Raw genomic sequence first — 22951 nt, 5'->3', positions numbered from 1 at the left:
AGAAGGAGTAGGCCGAACCGGAGCCTGGGTCTCAATTAGAGAGCCCTAGCAGATAGCTGGAGAACACTGATGATCCTCTGCTCATAACTGGATGATTTGTTCTCCTACACAGGAGCTTAACGGAGACCTGTGGCAGCGCTGCATTCCACATGAACACCCACTGAGAGGTCTGCCTGCCTGTGTTCTCCCTCCCGGCCTGGCTGTCCTGCGCCCTATTTCCAGCGTGTGGACCCCTGCTTCATTGCCTCTGTCAGAGCCAATCCCGTTTACCGGTGAGCGGATTCGTTTCAGCCCCTGTGAGGAAATCACTCCGCGCAGGAACAACCGGGTGATAAATTGAGGGATCAGGGAGCTTTAGCTCAGACTGCTGACGGCTCCATCCTTCAGACCATCACACAGACACACACACACGCACACGCACACACACACACACACATGCACACACACAGGAGTAAAGAAATGGAGATGTTACTCCCCAGTGTTTCTGTGAGCAGTGTTTTAGTATAGAATGTTGGTATAGAATTGACTCGTGTTCCCTCTGTTCTCAGCCAAGACTCTGATTAACATCCAGGACATTTCAGGCAGAGATTCTCAATATGGTGTGTGTGTGTGTGTGTGTGTGTGTGTGTGTGTGTGTGTGTGTGTGTGTGTGTGTGTGTGTGTGTGTGTGTGTGTGTGTGTGTGTGTGTGTGTGTGTGTGTGTGTGTGTGTGTGTGTGTGTGTGTGTGTGTGTTGATTGAGGTCTATAGGGTTGTGTCTGAGGGGGGTACTCATTAGCTTACTGTACTCAACCAACAGAGAGACAAGAGAGGGGTGGAGAGGGCTCACACACACAAACACACACACACTCTGCTAGCTGTCACGACAATGACCCCAAACAGCAGTTTTGAGCCGAGGCAGCTGATTGGTTTCCGTGTTGATGATGCGAAGGTCGTGAACTCTCGCACTGGAAATTAATCGACTCTGACACGCCGCGCCACTACAGGGCTCTCCATACACAGACACACCAGAGAGAGTCACCTTCGGCTGAGTGCCTACTACAGTGGCTTCAAAAGGAGAGGACAGAGAGAGAGAGGAGAGAGACACTAGAGAGCGAGAGGGCATGTTCCAGCTTTATACACAAGCTCAAAGAGAACCACCTGGATTAGAAGTGTTGCACTGAACAAACAAAGCACACACACAGTCACACTGACGTCCAGAGGTGATGCTGACTCAGTTGTTTGTGTACGATAGTCCTGCAGCCTGCGACAGGTGCAGATAAAACTGCTCACACAGCTTACTGTTTAAACCCCCCCCCACACACACACACTGGCTACAATAACATAGCACATAAGAGAGAGAGAGCAGTGGATCAACAGAGAGAGAGAGAGAGAGAGAGAGAGAGAGAGAGAGAGAGAGAGAGAGAGAGAGAGAGAGAGAGAGAGAGAGAGAGATTATAACCTATTCCCAGACCTCACTCTAAGTCATTGTCCTTTTTCACCAGTGGAGGCTCCTCAGAGGAAAGGGAGGACCATCCTCCTCAGTGAATTTCATAAAAATGTAAATAGTGAAGCATTTAAAAAGTTATCCTTTTTAGATAAAACGATACTAAAGATATTCACGTCATCCAATAATTGATATAAACACACTGTTTTGCAATGAAGGTCCACAGTAGCCTCAACAGCACTCTCTGGGGTAGCACCATGGTCCTCTGGGTACATTGACTTCAATACAAAACCTAGGAGGCTCATGGTTGTTACCCCCTTCCATAGACTTACACAGTAATTATGACAACTTCCAGAGGGGGCTCCCGAGTGGCGCAGCGGTCTAAGGCACTGCATCACAGCACTAGAAGCGTCCCTACAGATCCGGGTTTGATCCCGGGCTGTATCGCAGCTGGTCGCAACCAGAAGACTCATGAAGCGGCGCACAATTGGCCCAGCGTCGTCCGGGTTAGGGGAGGGTTTGGCTGGCTGGGATGTCCTTGTCCCATCGCGCGCTAGTGACTCCTTGTGGCGGCCGGGCACATGCAGGCTGGTCGCCAGTTGTACGGCGTTTCCTCCGACACATTGTTGTGGCTGGCTTCCGGATTAAGCGAGCAGCGTGTCAAAAAGCAGTACGGGGTCGTGTTTCGGAGGACGCACGGCTCTCAACCTTCGCCTCTCCCGAGTCCATACGGGAGTTGCAGCAATGGGAAAAGACTGTAACTACCAATTGGATAACACTTCCGGAGAACGTCCTCCAACCTATCAGAGCTCTTGCAGCATGAACTGACATCTAGTATTGAAAGCATAAACTACAGCTAGCTAGCACTGCAGTGCATAATGTGGTGAGTAGTTGACTCAAAGAGAGTGGACGACAATAGTGAACAGTTTTGAACAAATGTATTTCTTCAAAAAAATTAAGGAGAAGCAAAAGACAGAGAGAGAGGGAGAGAGAGATTTCACAATTTTCACTTTCACTTACTTAGCTAGCAAATGCAGCTAGCTAGTTCAGCCGACTCAAACACCTGGCTCAAACACCTGGCTCAAACACCTGGCTCAAACACCTGGCTCAAACACCTGGCTCAAACACCTGGCTCAAACAGAGGGATGTAAGCTAGTTGATTATCCAACACAACACTGGAACTCTTCCATGTCATCAAATAAAACAAGATGTTATTGGTCACATGCACATGGTTAGCAGATGTTATTGGTCACATGCACATGGTTAGCAGATGTTATTGGTCACATGCACATGGTTAGCAGATGTTATTGGTCACATGCACATGGTTAGCAGATGTTATTGGTCACATGCACATGGTTAGCAGAAGTTATTGGTCACATACACATGGTTAGCAGATGGTTATTGCTAGTCTGGCGACATACTTATGCTTCTAGATCTGACAGTGCAGCAGTATCTAACAGGTAACATCGAACAATTCCACTACAAAATCTAATATCTAACAATTCCACTACAAAATCTAATATCTAACAAATTCCACAACAAAAAATAATACACACAATCTAGTAAAGGAATGGGATAACAATATATAAGTATAAAATATATGTATGAGCAGTGACAGAGCGGCTAAGATGCAACAGATAGTAAAGAATAGATAGTGAAGGATACAGTATACAGTTTATAGTACATATGAGATGAGTAATGCGAAATATGTAAACATTCTTAAAGTGACATTATTAAAGTGACTAGTGTTCCATTTATTAAAGAGGCCAATGATATCAAGTCTGTAGGTAGGCAGCCGCCTCTCTGTGCTAGTGGTGGCTGTTTAACAATCTGATGGCCTTGAGATAGAAGCTGTTTTTCAATCTCTCTGTCCCAGCTTTGATACATCTGTACTGACCTCCCCTTCTGGATGGAAGCGGGGTGAACAGGTAGTGGCTCGGGTGGTTATTGTCCTTGATGATCTTTTTTGCCTTCCTGTGACATCGGAGGGCAGGTAGTTTGCCCCCGGTGATACGTTGTACAGACCGCACAACCCTATGGAGAGGCCTGCGGATGTGGGCGGTGCAGTTGTCGTACCAGGCGGTGATACAGTCTGACAGGATGCTCTCAATTGTGTACATGTAAATGTTTGTGAGGGTTTTCGGTGACAAGCCACATATTTTCAGCCTCCTGAGGTTGAAGAGGCGCTGGTGTGCCTTTTCACCACACTGTCTGTGTTCATGCACCATTTCAGTTTGTCGGTGATATGGACACCGAGGAACTTAAAACTTTCCACCCTCTCCAATGCTGTCCCATTGATGTGGATAGGGGGGTGTCCCTCTGCTGTTTCCTGAAGTCCACGATCACCTCTTTTGTTTTGCTGACATTGAGTGAGAGGTTATTTTCCTGACACCACACTCTGAGGGCCCTCACCTCCTCCCTGTAGCTCCCTGTAGGCCGTCTCGTTGTTGTTGGTAATTAAGCCCACTACTGTAGTGTCGTCTGCAAACTTGATGATTGAGTTGGAGGCGTGCATGGGCACGCAGGCGTGGGTGAACAGGGAGTACAGGAGAGGGCTGAGAACCCACCCTTGTGGGGCCCCAGTGTTGAGGATCAGCCGAGTGGAGATGTTGTTTCCTACCTTCACCACCTGGGGGCGGCCCATCAGGAAGTCCAGGACCCAGTTGCACAGGGCGGGGTCGAGACCCAATGTCTCAAACTTAATGATGAGTTTGGAGGGTACTATGATGTTGAATGTTGAGCTGTAGTCAATGAACAGCATTCTTACATAGGTATTTCTCTCGTCCAGATGGGATAGGGCAGTGTCTGTGGACCTATTGGGGCGGTAAGCAAATTGCAGTGGGTCTAGTGTGACAGGTAAGGTGGAGGTGACTAGTCTCTCAAAGCACTTCATGATGACAGAAGTGAGTGCTATGGGGCGATAGTAATTTAGTTCAGTTACCTTCGCTTTCTTGCGAACAGGAACAATGGTGGCCATCTTGAAGCATGTGGGGACAGATATGGATTGGATGAAAATGTCCGTAAACACACCAGCCAGCGGGTCTGCGCATGCTCGGAGGACGCGGCTAGGGATGCCGTCTGGGCCGGCAGCTTTGAGAGGGTTAACACATTTAAATGTTTTACTCACGTTGGCCACGGAGAAGGGGAGCCCACAGTCTTTGGTAGCAGGCCGTGTCGGTGGCACTGTATTGTCTGTAGACCCTGCCACATACGTCTCGTGTTTGAGCCGTTGAATTGCGACTCCACTTTGTCTCTATACTGACGCTTTGCTTGTTTGATTGTATTATGGAGGGAATAACTACACTGTTTGTATTCGGCCATGTTTCCAGTCGCCTTGCCATGAATAAATGCGGTGTTACGTGCTTTCAGTTTTGCTTGAATGCTGCCATCAATCCACGGTTTCTGGTTAGGAAAGGTTTTAATAGTCACAGTGGGTACAACATGTTCTATCCACTTCCTTATAAACTCACTCACCGAGTCAGCGTATACGTCAATGTTGTTGTCTGAGGCTACCCGGAACATATCCCAGTCCACGTGATCGAAGCAATCTTGAAGCGTGGAATCTGAGTGGTCAGACCAGCGTAGGATAGACCTAAGCACGGGCGCTTCCTGTTTTAGTTTCTGCCTATAGGAGGGGAGCAACAAGATGGAGTCATGGTCAGATTTGCCAAAAGGAGGGTGGGGGAGGGCCTTGTATGCATCACGAAAGTTAGAGTAGCAGTGGTCGAGTGTGTTACTCGCTCGTGTACTGCAATCGATATGCTGATGGAATTTAGGTAGCCTTGTTCTCAGATTAGCTTTGTTAAAATCCCCAGCTATAATAATTGCAGCCTCGGGATATATGGTTTCCAGTTTACATAGAGTCCAGTGAAGTTCCTTGATGGCCGTCTTGGTATCCGCTTGCGGGGGGATATACACGACTGTGACAACAACCGAGGAGAGTTCTCTTGGGAGATAATACGGTTGGCATTTGATTGTGAGGAACTCTAGGTCAGGTGAACAAAAGGACTTGTGTTCTTGTATGTTGTTACAATTACACCATGAGTCATTAATCATGAAACATACATCCCCGGCCTTTTTCTTACCAGAGAGATGTTTGTTCCTGTCAGGCACGATGCATTGCAAATGCCGTTGGCTGTACGCACTCCGACAGCATGCCCACAGTTATCCATGTCTCCGTGAAATAGAGTATGTTACAATCCCGGATATCTCTTTGGAAAGCAACTCTTGCCCTAATTTCGTCAACTTTGTTAACTAGGGACTGGACATTAGCGATTAATATACTCGGAAGCGGTGGGTGGTGTGCGCGCATCCGAAGCCTCACTAGAAGACTGCTCCGGCACCCTCTCCTCCGACGCCGTTGTTTTGGGTCGGCCTCTGGAATCAGTTCAAATGCCCTGGGAGGTGCAGACAAAGGATACGCTTTTGGAAAGTTATATTCCTGGTCGTCGTGCTGGTTGTGCTGGAAAGTTGACCTCTCTCTGATATCCAATAGTTCTTCCCGGCTGTATGTAATAACACTTAAGGTTTTCTGGGCTAACAATGTAAGAAATAATACATAAAAAAACTAAATACTGCACAGTTTCCTAAGGACTTGAAGCGAAGCTGCTATCTCTATCTTACTTCTCGAGTCATGGTAAGCTTTTGGTTTTACTAATTTATTGCCACCGGAGCCCGCCGATGTAACTGCTTACTTGCTGTACACTAACTTTACTGCATGATTGTAGCGTGTTTACTAATGTGTTGGTTCTATTAGCTATGCTGACTATGATATTACTTTAGCTAATATGGTGACAACGATGTAGGCTGTGGATAACGTGTTCGCTTGGAAAGGTTTTTCGTCTGGTCACATACAGCTGATGTGTTGTGGATTGAATACAGCTGATGTGTTGTGCATTGAAGTCCACAAGCGAAGGGAAGAGGTGAGAGGAAGAGAGCGCATAGATGCGAGATGGAATACAACGTGGCTGCTATGAAAATGAACTGTGTTTATGCATGATCAGGGGTGTAATCATTCAGCCAATTCTGTTGAAAAACTTTTCTTAAACAGAAGCAAACGGAACAAAACGGGGTAAAAGTAACTGATTTTGTTAAATAGAAACACTCATTTGCAACTTGTTGGACTAATGAATACACCCTAGATCAGCTCAATGCAGGCGGTATTGAGTGTGTCACTGTCTGTCAACTCAAATTTTTCTCTCAACCTGTGTCAATCAATCAAATGTATTTATAAAGCCCTTTCTACATCAGCCGATGTCACAATGTGCTATACAGAAACCCAGCCTAAAACCCCAAACAGCAAGCAATGCAGATGTAGAAGCACGGTGGCTAGGAAAAACTCCCTAGAAAGGCATGAACCTAGGAAGAAACCTAGAGAGGAACCAGGCTATGAGGGGTGGCCAGTCCTCTTCTGGCTGTGCCGGGTTGAGATTATAACAGAACATGGCCAAGATGTTCAAACGTTCATAGATGACCAGCAGGGTCAAATAATAATAATCACAATGGTTGTAGAGGGTGAAACAGGTCAGCACCTCAGGAGTACCTGTGTGCACCTATGTCGTAATCTTTCATTCATAGACTAGGTTGTAGCAACCTCATGATGGGTATAGGGACAATTTGAGTATTATGCAGTAGCCTAAACCAATTGATGTACATTGAGCTGGGTGAATGGAATATGAATGACAGTCATCCAAAATGCTTTAGTATAAATAAGGCCATGTTCTTCACCACATGTATAAGTGGACCTTCAGGACAGAGGGCTAGCGAGCTGTGATGGAGTCAGACACTGGATAACCTCCAAATGTTGTCTGCAACCAAAATATCAGCTGTGTCGACACACACAGATACACACATTGTCCACGATACACACACACCATTCTACAAGCCCACACTGCACAGACTGTGCGAACACACACTGTCACACACTATTTGACACACAGTTATAGACACCAACAAACACTGTTCTACAAGCCCAAACTGCCCAGACTGTGTACACACACTGTCACACACACTTCTCTCCAGACTCATCCATGCAGGACCAGCCAGGGGGCTCTACTGTACTCTGCATATCATTTCATGTCATTTGCACAGAGCTCTGAGCACACAGCGGGTGTTCATATAGAACAAACCATTCTCCTTAGAGAGTAAAGCTATCCATGCTCAATGACGTGTGAACAGAGTTAATATTAAGTAGCCTGTCTAGGGATGATTATAGGGCATTAACTCTTATAGGGCATTAACTGCCAGTCTACATTACCCATACTCCTCTGCTTTACTACTATTCCTCGCCTACACTACCCACCCTTCACCACTGTACTGTGCCAATACCCATCCTCCTGTGCTCCAGCGCCATTATATCTTGCCTGTGCATTTCTTGGGGCTTCCGGGACGCTTGCCATGCATCCCCAGCTTGCAGCCGAAGTTCTCCTCCCAGAACTCAGCGAACCACACGTTCCTCCTGTTGTTGGACAGAGAGCGGCTCCGGAAGTACCGGTCAAACGCTGTGGGGGAGAGGATGAGGAAGGAAGAGAGGAAGGGGGAGAAGATGGAGGAGGAGTGGAGAGGAGAGGAGAGGAGAGGAGAGGAGAGGAGAGGAGAGGAGAGGAGAGGAGAGGAGAGGAGAGGAGAGGAGAGGAGAGGAGAGGAGAGGAGAGGAGAGGAGAGGTCAGTGAGTGACATAAGACGTATAAACAGACATGTAAACATCTGGTATGATGTGATATCAACCTTGTTGAGGGTATACTGTGTCTTTAACTCTTTCCCCTCAAAACACTATCATCTAAAATGGCTTCTGTCTGTACCGTCCACGGAGGCTCGTTTGGGCAGGATGGTAACGGCTCCCTCAGCCACCCGCTCCTGGTCAATCACAGGAGAGATCTTGGAGCCCCAGCTGTCTGACCCCACCCACAGGAAGTGACCAGTCTGGTTGTTGTGCTTGGCCGCGTCCAAGATACGCCTGAAAGAGCGATAGAAGGAGGGAGAAAGGGGGTAGGGAGAGGGGGGAAGAGAAAGAGGAAGGGGAGATAAAGGAAGAGCGAGAGAAGGAGTCAGGACTGGAGTCACAACCAACAATCGGTATACCTGGGTATAAGGGTACAGGGGTGTGTGTGTGGTGGTGTAAGGATAGGCTATAGAGGTGTAGTCGTGTGTTGTTTAGGGGGGCTGTACAACATACCGTATGTCGTCCTCGTTGGCGAACATAATGACAGCCCTGGCGTTGGACGTCTCCAGCAGACGTATGATGATCTTATCAAACTCCCCTGGCTTGGGTTCACGCGGGATCTTCAGAGACTGGGCTATACACACCCCACCTAGAGGGAGAGAGGGGAGGGAAAGAGGGAGAAAGAAAGAGGGGAAAAAAGAAGGGGAATATTTTAGGATCTGAATCATCCTCGTCAATATGAGAACATCGTAAACAGCCGTGTGACTCCCACTGCTGTGATAGAGACAGACTGATCCTGAAGTGGCAGCCTGTTGCACACAGAGCCAGGATTTACACAAACACCGTGACAGGACATATTGGAGCGGACACACACACACAGCCATGTTTCATATTTAATGTGGCTGTTAATAACTCACAGTGTAGTGTCGTATAATTAGCCTTGAAAAGTGATACGGGGGAGTGTGTGTGAGTGTGTCGGAGTCTCCTCAGCCAATCTCATTAAGTTCCAGGCCATTAAATTAACATCTGTAGTGTCTGCGGCTCTGTATTACTGTACTTAATCAGAGCAGCGTTCTCTCCACTCAAACACACACACACACACACACACACACACACACACACACACACACACACACACACACACACACACACACACACACACACACACACACACACACACACACACACACACACACACACACACACACACACACAATCCCGTAGAAAAAATACTAATTCGCAGCAAACGAATACCCTCTCTAGAATAATGTTTGGTCTGTTGCTCCTCATTGCAGTTGGTCTCATAATAGGGCTACTCAATGTGTTGTACTGGGGATTGATAGGTCATAAATAACTGTCTTAAAGAGGAGAAGGGTTCTCAAATACAGACAAAGCATCTGCCTCAACACGGTGCTATTAAAGTTGTATCTTCCGGGTCAATCTATTTGACCCTTCAACCAACAATTTTGACAGACGAATTCCCAAAAATTCTAATGTATTTTGAAAGAGAACATTATTCATTTTTTGTCCTGTGAGTCATTTGGCTGTTTGTCTCTTCCTTCAAACCCATCTTTCAACTCATCTCTCATGTGAACTAACCATAGTCATTACACTCGCAATAAACTCAGCCTCTATCCCAATTCAATTAACCATTCATTTCATAGTGGTTTCTCTCATTTACGCTCTCAAAGCCTGGTCCCGTTTTCCAAGAACTGAAAAATGGCTCGTTCATGTGGTGAAAAACTGATTACCAAAGAAAAACTCATTATTATGCACCCAGAGTTAACTTTCCATTTTTAATGGATGGTACTCGTTATCGTCAACATGTAGGGACCAGTGGGAGTATGTTTTCTATGAACACACAAACACCATCGCTTACATAGAACCCAGCATAGTACGACATCTCTGAGAGAAAGAGAAACAGAGACAGAAAGAGAGACAGAAAGAGAGACAGAAAGAGAGACAGAAAGAGAGACAGAAAGAGAGACAGACAGAGAGACAGACAGACAGACAGACAGACAGACAGACAGACAGACAGACAGACAGACAGACAGACAGACAGACAGACAGACAGACAGACAGACGGAGGGAGGGAGGGAGAGAGAGAGACAGCCAGAGCGAGAGATGGCTGAGGAGGACTGAGAGTATTGTAGTGCACCCTGTTGGTGACACCATCTCCACTACAGCAGCCTAGCGGTCAGTACACCTGCCCGACAGACACACAGCTCCAAGTGAAAACCACTAAAATGCTACTGAGTAAATCAATTCAGGACTATGTTTCACAGTCTGAGTGTGTTTACACACAGAGACTGAGTAGACACTGGGTAGAAGTTGAGGCAGTAAACACACATATCACCCCAGTGGACGATGTGGTGGGAGTTAATTCATTAACTCATTGAAACATACGCTGTAGGCTTGCTATTCCAACAGTGCCCTCCTTCCCTGGATTTCATTTTTAATCATATGATTTGATTATCAGTGCTTTAAGAAAGGTGACAAGTCAAAGTCCGACCATCTGACCTCCCGTGAACAGGAAGATATATACAGTTGAAGTCGGAAGTTTACATACACCTTAGCCAAATACATTTAAACTCAGATTTTCACAATTCCTGACATTTAATCAGAGTTAGAATTCCCTGTCTTAGGTCAGTTAGAATCACCACTTTATTTTAAGAATGTGAAATGTCAGAATAATAGTAGAGAAAATGATTTATTTCAGCTTTTATTTATTTCTTCACATTCCCAGTGGGTCAGAAGTTTACATAAACTCAATTAGTATTTGGTAGAATTGCCTTTAAATTGTTTAACTTGGGTCAAACATTTTGGGTAGTCTTCCACAAGTTTCCCACAATAAGTTGTGTGAATTTTGGCCCATTCCTCCTGTCAGAGCTGCTGAAACTGGGTCAGGTTTGTGGGCCTTCTTGCTAGCACACACTTTTTCAGTTCTGCCCACACATTTTCTATGGGATTGAGGTCAGGGCTTTGTGATGGCCACTCCAATACCTTGACTTTGTTGTCCTTAAGCCATTTTTCCACAACATTGGAAGTATGCTTGGGGTCATTGTCCATTTGGAAGACCCAAGCTTTAACTTCCTGACTGATGTCTTGAGATGTTGCTTCAATATATCCACATAATTTTCCTCCCTCATGATGCCATCTATTTTGTGAAGTGCACCAGTTCCTCCTGCAGCAAAGCACCCCCACAACATGATGCTGCCACCCCCGTGCTTCATGGTTGGGATGGTGTTCTTCGGCTTGCAAGCCTCCCCCTTTTTCCTCCAAACATAACAATGGTCATTATAGCCAAACAGTTCTATTGTTGTTTCATCAGACCAGAGGACATTTCTCCAAAAAGTACGATATTTGTCCCCATGTCCGGTTTTGGAGCAGTGGCTTTTTCCTTTCTGAGCGGCCTTTCAGGTTATGTCGATATAGGACTCGTTTTACTGTGGATATAGTAACTTTGTACCTGTTTCCTCCAGCATCTTCACAAGGTCCTTTGCTATTGTTCTGGGGTTGATTTGCACTTTTCGCACCAAAGTACGTTATTCTCCTTCCTGAGCAGTATGACGGCTGCATGGTCCCATGGTGTCTATACTTTTGTTTGTACAGATGAACTAGTTACCTTCAGGCGTTTGGAAATTGCTCTCAAGGATGAACCAGACTTGTGGAGGTCTACAATTGTTTTTCTGAGGTCTTGGCTGATTTCGTTTGATTTTCCCATAATGTCAAGCTAAGAGGCACTGAGTTTAAAGGTAGGCCTTGAAATACATCCACAGGAACACCTCCAATTGACTCAAATGATATCAATTAGCCTATCAGAAGCTTCTAAAGCCATGACAACATTTTCTGGAATTTTCCAAGCTGTTTAAAGGCACAGTCAACTTAGTGTATGTGAACTTTTGACCCACTAGAATTGTGATACAGTGAATTATAAGTGACAAAATCTGTCTGTAAACAATTGTTGGAAAAATTACTTGTTTCATGCACAAAGTAGATGCCCTAACCGACTTGTCAAAACTATAGTTTGTTAACAAGACATTTGTGTAGTGGTTGAAAAAGGAGATTTAATGACTCCAACCTAAGTGTATGTAAACTTCCGACTTCAACTGTAGCTGGGGCCTGTTTAACGTGCTTCTATTCCATGATAATTACATCCAGCCTGTTTCCCAACGTTGGACCATATTGTCTCTTCCCAGGATAATGAACTCTCTGTCCCAATGAGTGGTTGTCCCATTCCATTACCCATACTGAATTATGAATGCTGACGAGATCGCTGTTCTCTCCGTTCCTTCTTGTCTTTCATCTCCCCCTGCTCTCTCTCCTCCATCATTTCTCAGTCTTTCCCCATTAAAAGCCACTCTTGCAGCAGTAGTTGACCCGTGCGTGCGTGTGTGCGTGCGTGCACTCTATTTCTGGTTTGTGTGGTACACAGGCAGAATAATCTGGTTTCAGAGAGAAACTGTTCATCTCCTAAAAAAAAAAGTATAATTCAACCGGCGAATCACAACTCAGCCTCGACTTATTGAACAGTTTTATAAAAGTCAATTTCACAGTGGGAAACGGTTCTATTCTCTGTTATCTCACCTACCAATGTAATCATGTTAAGTATAAAACATTTTGTTCAGACAGAGAGAATATAATTATTTTATACCCTTCTGAAGGATTCACCCCAATGTGTGTGTGTGTGTGTGTGTGTGTGTGTGTGTGTGTGTGTGTGTGTGTGTGTGTGTGTGTGTGTGTGTGTGTGTGTGTGTGTGTGTGTGTTGCGTGTGTTGCGTGTGTTGCGTGTGTGTGTGTGTGTGTGTGTGTGTGTGCGTGTGTGTGTGTGTGTGTTTGTTCTTCCTGCTGTAACATCACTAGGAGTGCTCCTACCTGCTGGGAGGCCTGACTTCAAACAGTTCCTCCCCTATCACCTGACGGGGGGGGGTTCCCTCCCGCTAAGTAGAATGGCTAATAAAGTTAGCTTCAAAGCGCTAGCTGTCGAGATGACCAGGCATTTCGTAGCGGCAGCCGTGTCTGTGTGGTGCGAGCGTGTGCACGTGCACGTGCGTGTGTGGAGGAGAGAGGCAGGAGCTGTGCTGCTGATAAATCTTTCATTACGAGACATCGGTCTACAAAACCCAAGCACTTCTCATTTCTCTCTCAGCCTGAATGTGGGACACCTCCACAATCACACTGAATCACACACACACACACACACACACACACACACACACACACACACACACACACACACACACACACACACACACACACACACACACACACACACACACACACACACACACACACACACACAGCATGATGAACCTGTGCCACTGCAAGTTCTCTCTCAGACCTCCTCAGTATGGCTAAGCTTCCCACCACATCTACCGACACACACACACACACACACACACACACACACACACACACACACACACACACACACACACACACACACACACACATGCTGCCGTCACAGATTTACAAAGAATACGTTCAGAGAAGCTACACACCTGCATAAGTCCACCCACACACACTCAATTAGGAAAGCTGTCTATGCAGCCCATTCATCTTCAGCTGACATATAGGCAAGGATAATAAAACATGTTCTTTTGCCAGACATCTAACAGCATCTAAGAGCATCCAACATCACACACACACACGCCCGTCACACACACACATGAAACAAAGATCATACACACACATGCATCAGGCTTTCAATGAACATGCAACGTCTGCAGCAGACAGACAGACAGACAGCATCATGTACTTGATGAGGTATCAAACCATGTAATGTACAGACAGACAACCATGTAGAACCAACCCCCCAAACATCTCATTATAACTAGGCCACTCATATATCCAGGCCTAAGGTTGACACATCTGGTCACAACCACACCTGGTTGGAGGACTCTGGATTTCCTCTTTATTCTCTCCCGAGTCCAGGAATCTTCTAACCAGAACTTCTGGAGAACCAGGGAATTTGTGGAAAGTTACCGGATTGTTGCAACACTATCCGGGCCTCAAGATTCAGAGCACTGCTGAGTTTTTCTCTCCGGGGAGATTGTTCAAGATTGAAGACAAAACTGGACGTCTATCGATGTCCTGAGGACGTGGGGAAGTGCCTTCAAAACAGAACACTAGTGGCAACAGTCAGTGCTATTGCCATCAAATAAGCTTGGGTTTTGCTAGCGTGTTGTGATGGGGGTGGCAGGATAGATGTAATCCCATGGCTCTGGATCAGAAGGTTGCGTGTTCAATCCCAGGTGTGAACGTTGCTGTTTTTTTCCCTTTTCCCTTACCTTATCCCTTACCTTATCCCATACCTTATCCCATACCTTATCCCTTACCTTATCCCTTACCTTATCCCATACCTTATCCCTTACCTTATCCCATACCTTATCCCTTACCTTATCCCATACCTTATCCCTTACCTTTTCCCTTACCTTATCCCTTACCTTATCCCTTACCTTATCCCTTGCCTTATCCCTTACCTTATCCCATACCTTATCCCTTACCTTATCCCTTACCTTATCCCATACCTTATCCCTTACCTTATCCCATACCTTATCCCATACCTTATCCCTTACCTTATCCCTTACCTTTTCCCTTACCTTATCCCTTACCTTATCCCTTACCTTATCCCTTACCTTATCCCTTACCTTATCCCTTACCTTAATGATTCGGAATCAGTGCCTAAACTTGATGTTTTAACCAACGATATATACACACTAGATGACTGATAGGGGGCGCTGTTGAAGCCACCGTTTCTCCATCTTGGCACTCCCCCCACCGGTGTAAAATTTTTTGGGAATCTATAGAAATCAATTTATTAATTCTCCCCACGAAATTGGGGAGAAAAAAAGATAAATAATAATAAAATAAAAAATGTTTGCAGCATTGAAGGTCCAGAAGAACACAGTGGCCTCCATCATTCTTAAATTGAAGAAGTTTGGAACCACCAAGACTCGTCCTAGAGCTGGCCGCCCGGCCAAACAGAGCAACCGGAGAAGAAGGGCCTTGGTCAGAGAAGTGACCAATAACCCAATGGTCACTCTGAGAGAGCTCCAGAGTTCCTCTGTGGAGATGGGAGAACCTTCTAGAAGGACAACCATCTCTGCAGCACTCCGCCATGGTAGAGTAGCTAGACGGAAGCCACTCCTCAGTAAAAGGCACATGACAGCCCGACTTATGTAAATGTCATATTTTATACCTTTGCAAACATTTCTAATAACCTGTTTTTGCTTTATCATTATGGGGTGATTGATGAGAGAGAAAAAAACGATTTAATCAATTTTAGAATAAAAACAGAACATTACAAAATGTGGAAAATACATGTAATTTTGTCCTTGAAACATTTAATTCAAATAGTGTAGAATTCCATTCATTTCATTGGAGGACTGCTCCTACTGGGAAGTGCCAATATGGCCGAATGGTGACTTCCAAGCCTCTCAATGGCCAATACATACAGTAGCATCAGCAATCCCGGGATTATATACATCGTTGGTTTTAACCCTATACCAAACCTTAACCCTTTGGAATGAGTGTCTAAATGTAACCCTTATCTTTGTAATTCGACGTTTGAATAAATAGAACGATACGGAGCAGCAGGAGAAACGTAGAAATTTGACGTTTGGAGCACGTGGATGAACATCTAATTCTGCAGTGAGACTGTGAGAGCTTGTTTTTTTCCCTCTGCCTGGTAGTTCATTGATACTACGACAGTATTACAATGGTAGCAGCTGCATTTCCTCTCTCTCCCACACATAAACACACACCTAAGTACCAGTGGCGGTCAGGTCATGACGAGGGAGGACGATTTATGACCTTATTTCTATTACAGTATATTGGATGACTGTCATTCACATTCCATTCACCCAGTTCAATGTAACACCGATCGGTTTAAGCTACTACATGATACTCTAATTTTCCGTATACCCATCATGAGGTTGCTGCAACCTAGCCTATGAATGAAAGTTTACAACAGGTCGAGAGAAGAATTGGAGATGCCAGACAGTGACACATTCAATACAGCCTTGCACACTAGGGTGCAATCATTAGTCCCAACAGTTGCAAACGAGAGTTCCTATTGGATACATTCAGGTATTTTTATCCCTGTTTCTTTAGCTTTCGTTTAAGAAATGTTTTTCAACAGAATCGGCGGAATGAATACACCCCTGATCATAGCAGCCACGTTGTATAAATTCAAACACACACGCACACAAATATCAACACACACACACAAACAATGCAACTGAGCATCCTCTCTCTCCCACACGCACAAACATCATTAGCGCGGCTCTAAATACTCACATTGGTTTATAAAAGGATGAAGTTTACTTCCATGCCACACTTAGCTACAAGCCCCGGGGTGAGGAGCATGTGCCTTTGAAGTAGCTGGTGCAATTGGTGTGTGTGTGTGTGTTTGTTTGGCATGGGTGCCTGTGTGTTGTGCTTGAGAGTGTGTGTGTGTACAGTGAGAGGGGTGAGTGTGTGTGTCTTTGTTTTTGTGTCTGTGTGTTGTCTGCATCAAACAGAAAATCTCCTCTCTCTCGCTTCATATCTCTCTCCATCTCTCTCCATCTCTCTCTCTCTCCATCTCTCCATCTCTCTCTCTCTCCCTCTCTCTCTCCCTCTCTCCCTCTCTCCCTCTCTCAGACAGTAGGTCTGTGTGTCTGGGGAGGACTGTGGAGTCTTGTCATCATTATTGAACTCTAGCCGTCTGGCTGATGTCAGCTCCTTTCTGGGATCTGAGGGGAGGCCAGAGGGAGAAGAAAGGCAAGGGGGAGAGAGCTGTGTGCTGTGAGGAGAGGAGAGAGGGAGAGGAAAGAGTGTGGGGGAGAAGGGGTAGAGGTGTAGAGGAGGAGAAGAGGAGAGAGGTGGAGAGGGAGTGTGGGGGTGAGGGGAAGAAGAGGGAGAGAGGGCAAAAGGCCGGAGAGGGGGAGAAGAGAGAGGTACTCCTGACACAGGGCAGGATACTAGACACCACCCAGAGACCGAGACAGAGCAATGTTACTGCATCTATAGGTCGCCTTAATGCCAATCGGGCTTTCAATCCTCAGACCATGCTATCAATAGTTCTGATCGGTCAGATCAATCTCCCTCTGATCCCCTGGCCAAGGAGAGAAAGTGAGGGGGAAATAGAGAGGATCTAGGAGGGGGATGTCAGGTGTTGAGTGGGTATTTTGGAGTCGGGTCACACCTGAACGTCTGAGGTGCCAAGGTGCTGAAGGTCATCTAGAAGCCTGGGTTTAGACTCTCTTCCTTTCCTCCTCATCCCTCTCTCTTTTTCTCCCCTTCTTTGCCACCTAGGTGGACGCATCCCCCAGTGAATTGGAGGGATTTCTAGCTACAGCAGGCAAGGAGGTCACACAAGCTCCCGTCACCTCTGTCTGCTTAATGTCACGAGCCTTGTCTTGGAGGCAGAACTGAGAAATATCCGCTAGATGGGCCAGCTGCAAAGTCCAAATTGGCTATATTGTAAAAATGTATGGAAACAAAATTGTGCTTTTGGGTCTTAATTTAACGTTAGGGTTAGGCATTAGTGTTAGCAGTGTGGTTAAGGTTCGGTTTAAGATTTAAGGTTAGATTTGAAATCAGATGTTATGACTTTGTGGCTGTGCTAGCTAGTGACCAGTCTACAGAGCTGCCTCCAGAAAGATTAATGACAAAAAAAACCTGCGTTTCAGACTTGCCCACAAAGCATAACCCAGCTTCAGGAACAGCTGCTCTTTCTGTGACATAGTCTGACCAGGCGAATCCAGGTGAAAGCTATGATCCCCTATTGATGTCACTTGGTAAATCCACTTCAATCAGTGTAGATGAAGGGGAGGAGACAGGTTAAAGAAGGATTTTTAAGCCTCGATACAATTGAGACATGGATTGTGTGTGTCATTCAGAGGGTGAACGGGCAAGACAGACGTTTTAAGTGCCCGGGAACGGGGTGTGATAATAGGTGGCAGGCGCGTCGGTTTGAGTGTGTCAAAAAAATGCAACACTGCTGGGTTTTTCACGCTCAACAGATTACCATGTCTATCAAGAATGGTCCACCACACAAAGGACATCCAGCCAACTTGACACAACTGTGGGAAGCGTCGGAGTCAACATGGGCCAGCATCCCTGTGGAACGCTTTCGACTCCTTGAAGAGTTCATGCCCCCGACGAATTGAGGCTGTTCTGAGTGCAAAGGGGACTGCCGCTCAATATTAGGAAGGTGTTCCTAATGTTTTGTACACTCAGTGTATATGCTACACTCTTACACACACACACACACAGAGGAAAGGAGAGGGGAGGAAAACCCAGGTCAGTCTGGGTGAAAGAGATTACTGTCTGTCCGCTCTGCATCTGAAAGGTCAGTAGACATGTTACAGCTGTGCTCTACTTCCTACAGTTGGCTTTACAGCTGACTAAAGGTGATGATCCGGGCCAGCAGCATTAGCTACGGCTTTAATATCAGATACACAGCCTTACTATCACACACACACACACACACACACACACACACACACACACACACACACACACACACACACACACACACACACACACACACACACACACACACACACACACACACACACATCACGCTCAGATCCACAGATGAAATGGGATCTTGGGATGAGATGGCGCCATCCTCTCCCCCTCTTTAAGTCTCGCCTCCCTTCTCTCGCTCTTTCTCACGTCCCTCGCCTCCCCTCAACTCACCCCACCGCCCCAAGACAAACCGCAGCCCTCACCTCCAGCCTTTCCGGTGAGGCAGGAGGAGGTGAGGAACGATTGAGAGGAACCCACCCCAATCTGAGAGAGACCATTATCGACCATCAACCCCCCACACACACCGGGAAATATAAACATAACATCAATATAACAACACATTATCACCACTGGAAAATACGAGCCTGGTAATAAAAAAACACAATTTGTCTCCATTAAAATCTCTGCATGTCTCTCTCCCAAAGCAGAGCAGAGAGGAGCGAGAGGTGGATGTGTGCCATTTGAATGGAGATGGAGGCACTGCCTATTGTCCCTGATAACATCACTGTGATTACTGCAAACATGCTGCTGAATAGCATCGTACAGAACCAGCCCAGTGAATCCATTATGGGCGTCGCTAAGAGCGCTACGCTACGTTCACCTGCCACCCGCTGCCATTGTCTGTTATGCTAATGTGGCGCTGGCGAGATTGATGCGGTGTTAACACTGTATGGACTATTCAAATATTGATATTTCAGTTGTGCATGGGCTCTTTCTCCATTGTGGGGGGAGACGGAGGGAGAGGGGAGGGGAGGTCAATAGAATCATTCACTGTGCCAATTTGAATCTTAACCTCAAATGACTTTATCTGACGCTGGATGGAGGACATTTGTTGAAACACCTTGGAGTGGAAACATTACTATTGACTTGAGGTTGAGAGATAAGAGAGTGAAAGGAGAGGGGGCAGAAAAGAGTGGGAGGAGTGAAATAGCTCTTCTAATCTATACTGTCGACAAATGCTGAGTATGGAAGCAGGAATGATAATGTACCTGACAGGATTCTAATTCTAATTCTAATGAATGGATTGAGAAAGGGAGAGGCTCTGCGCTGGGCTGTGTATCAATATTGTACTGAGCGTCTCTCTCTTTCGCTGTCCCTCTCTCCCCGTCTGCCCTTGACCCCCGCTGTAAACTGAAAGGCAGCATCCCGCTGTTCCAACAACTCCCCTGATCTTCCCTCCTCCCTCCTTCCCTCCTTCCCTCACTCCCTCTTTTTCTCCCATCCTTTTCTCCAAAGATATGCTGTATACGCCAGCCCAGCTCTATCAGTGATGCTCTCTCTCTCTCTCTCTCTCTCTCTCTCTCTCTCTCTCTCTCTCTCTCTCTCTCTCCTCTCTCTCTCTCTCTCTCTCTCTCTCTCTCTCTCTCTCTCTCTCTCTCTCTCTCTCTCTCTCTCTCTCTCTCTCTCTCTCTCTCTCTCTCTCTCTCTCTCTCTCTCTCTCTCTCTCTCTCTCTCTCTCTCTCTCTCTCTCTCTCTCTCTCTCTCTCTCTCCGAACCCCCCACCCTCCCTCCCTCCCTCTGCTAGCCTCCCTGGTGGGTATCAGTTACTGTGTGTCTCGTCACTTTTTCTCTCTCAGTAACACTTGCCAGTATTTTTATAATCCACTCCCCTCTGTCTATGTGCCTCTCTGTCTCTCTCGCTCTCTCTCACACACACACTTTCTGTCTATGTGTGTGAACCTCCCTCTGTGCCAGGTGCTCTCCAGTGTACATTACCCTTCATGCAATTGTCATCAAACAAGCTTGGCACACACACACGATGGGATGTGTGTTTGCCTGATGATTCTTGAACAGAGGCATCTCTGTTTGGCACACCGAGAGAGGGAGACAAAGAGAGGGATGATGGAGAGAGAGCATGGAACATGGTAGAGATAAATTACCTCTGAGAGAGTATTTGGTTTTTTAATAAGGTCACAGTCGGAGGCAGTGAGAGGAGAGAGAGGAGGGAGTAGTATAATACCCTGAGAGGAGAGAGAGAGAGGAGGGAGTAGTGTAATACCCTGAGAGGAGAGAGAGAGGAGGGAGTAGTAAAATACCCTGAGAGTAGAGAGAGAGAGGAGGTAGTAGTATAATACCCTGAGAGTAGAGAGAGAGGAGGTAGTAGTATAATACCCTGAGAGTAGAGAGAGAGGAGGGAGTAGTATAATACCCTGAGAGGAGAGAGAGAGGGGAAGGAGTAGTATAATACCCTGAGAGTAGAGAGAGAGGAGGGAGTAGTATAATACCCTGAGAGTAGAGAGAGAGAGGAGGTAGTAGTATAATACCCTGAGAGTAGAGCGAGAGGAGGTAGTAGTATAATACCCTGAGAGTAGAGAGAGAGGAGGGAGTAGTATAATACCCTGAGAGGAGAGAGAGAGGAGGGAGTAGTATAATACCCTGAGAGTAGAGAGAGAGAGGAGGGAGTAGTATAATACCCTGAGAGTAGAGAGAGAGGAGGGAGTAGTATAATACCCTGAGAGTAGAGAGAGAGGAGGGAGTAGTATAATACCCTGAGAGTAGAGAGAGAGAGGAGGGAGTAGTATAATACCCTGAGAGTAGAGAGAGAGGAGGGAGTAGTATAATACCCTGAGAGTAGAGAGAGAGGAGGGAGTAGTATAATACCCTGAGAGTAGAGAGAGAGATGAAGGAGTAGTATAATACCCTGAGAGTAGAGAGAGAGGAGGGAGTAGTATAATACCCTGAGAGTAGAGAGAGAGAGGAGGGAGTAGTATAATACCCTGAGAGTAGAGAGAGAGGAGGGAGTAGTATAATACCCTGAGAGTAGAGAGAGAGAGAGGAGGGAGTAGTATAATACCCTGAGAGTAGAGAGAGAGAGAGGAGGGAGTAGTATAATACCCTGAGAGTAGAGAGAGAGGAGGGAGTAGTATAATACCCTGAGAGTAGAGAGAGAGGAGGGAGTAGTATAATACCCTGAGAGTAGAGAGAGGGGAGGGATTAGTATATTACCCTGAGAGTAGAGAGAGAGGAGGTAGTAGTATAATACCCTGAGAGGAGAGAGAGAGGTTGGAGTAGTATAATACCCTGAGAGGAGAGAGAGGAGGGAGTAGTATAATACCCTGAGAGGAGAAAGAGAGGAGGGAGTAGTTTAATACCCCTTAGAGTAGAGAGAGAGGAGGTAGTAGTATAATACCCTGAGAGTAGAGAGAGAGGAGGTAGTAGTTTAATACCCTGAGAGGAGAGAGAGAGAGGAGGGAGTAGTATAATACCCTGAGAGTAGAGAGAGAGGAGGGAGTAGTATAATACCCTGAGAGTAGAGAGAGAGGAGGGAGTAGTTTAATACCCTGAGAGTAGAGCGAGAGGAGGTAGTAGTATAATACCCTGAGATAGAGGATGTAGTAGAATAATACCCTGACAGTAGAGAGAGAGAGGAGGTAGTAGTATAATACCCTGAGAGTAGACAGAGAGGAGGGCGTAGTATAATACCCTGAGAGGAGAGAGAGAGGAGGGAGTAGTTTAATACTCTGGGAGTAGAGAGAGAGGAGGTAGTAGAATAATACCCTGAGAGTAGAGAGAGAGAGGAAATAGTATTATAATACCCTGAGTGTTGAGAGAGAGAGAGGAGGTAGTAGTATAATACCCTGAGAGAAGAGAGAGAGGGGAGGTAGTAATTTAAAACCCTGAGAGGAGAAAGAGAGGAGGGAGTAGTTTAATACTCTGGGAGTAGAGAGAGAGGAGGTAGTAGAATAATACCCTGAGAGTAGAGAGAGAGAGGAGGTAGTAGTATAATACCCTGAGAGTAGAGAGAGAGAGGAGGTAGTAGTATAATACCCTGAGTGTAGAGAGAGAGAGAGGAGGTAGTAGTATAATACCCTGACAGTAGAGAGAGAGGAGGGAGTAGTATAATACCCTGAGAGTAGAGAGAGAGGAGGTAGTAGTATAATACCCTGAGAGTAGAGAGAGATGAGGGAGTAGTATAATACCCTGAGAGTAGAGAGAGAGGAGGTAGTAGTTTAATACCCTGAGAGGAGAAAGAGAGGAGGTAGTAGTTTAATACCCTGAGAGTAGAGAGAGAGAGGAGGGAGTAGTATAATACCCTGAGAGGAGGGAGTAGTATAATACCCTGAGAGTAGAGAGAGAGGAGGTAGTAGTTTAATACCCTGAGAGGAGAAAGAGAGGAGGTAGTAGTTTAATACCCTGAGAGTAGAGAGAGAGAGGAGGGAGTAGTATAATACCCTGAGAGGAGGGAGTAGTATAATACCCTGAGAGTAGAGAGAGAGAGGAGGGAGTAGTATAATACCCTGAGAGTAGAGAGAGAGGAGGGAGTAGTATAATACCCTGAGAGTAGAGAGAGAGGAGGGAGTAGTATAATACCCTGAGAGTAGAGAGAGATGAGGGAGTAGTATA

At 46.1% G+C, this 22951-nt stretch overlaps 1 protein-coding gene across 4 annotated transcripts in view; it reads right to left on the bottom strand.

Moving 5' to 3' along the window:
* LOC139565752 (metabotropic glutamate receptor 8-like) overlaps positions 1-22951 on the bottom strand; it is a 386874-nt gene that overhangs the window by 67278 nt on the left and 296645 nt on the right. For all 4 annotated transcript variants that reach the window (XM_071386286.1, XM_071386287.1, XM_071386284.1 and 1 more), the window contains 3 exons: positions 8600-8735; positions 8226-8380; positions 7788-7925 (listed from right to left, as the gene is read on the bottom strand). In XM_071386286.1, the coding sequence (XP_071242387.1) occupies positions 7788-7925; positions 8226-8380; positions 8600-8735 (429 nt within the window). The remainder of the gene's footprint in view (positions 1-7787; positions 7926-8225; positions 8381-8599; positions 8736-22951) is intronic.

The sequence above is a fragment of the Salvelinus alpinus genome, chromosome 37 (assembly GCF_045679555.1).
Source record: "Salvelinus alpinus chromosome 37, SLU_Salpinus.1, whole genome shotgun sequence".
Taxonomy (NCBI): domain Eukaryota; kingdom Metazoa; phylum Chordata; class Actinopteri; order Salmoniformes; family Salmonidae; genus Salvelinus; species Salvelinus alpinus.
This window is presented reverse-complemented; position numbering and strand designations above follow the sequence as displayed.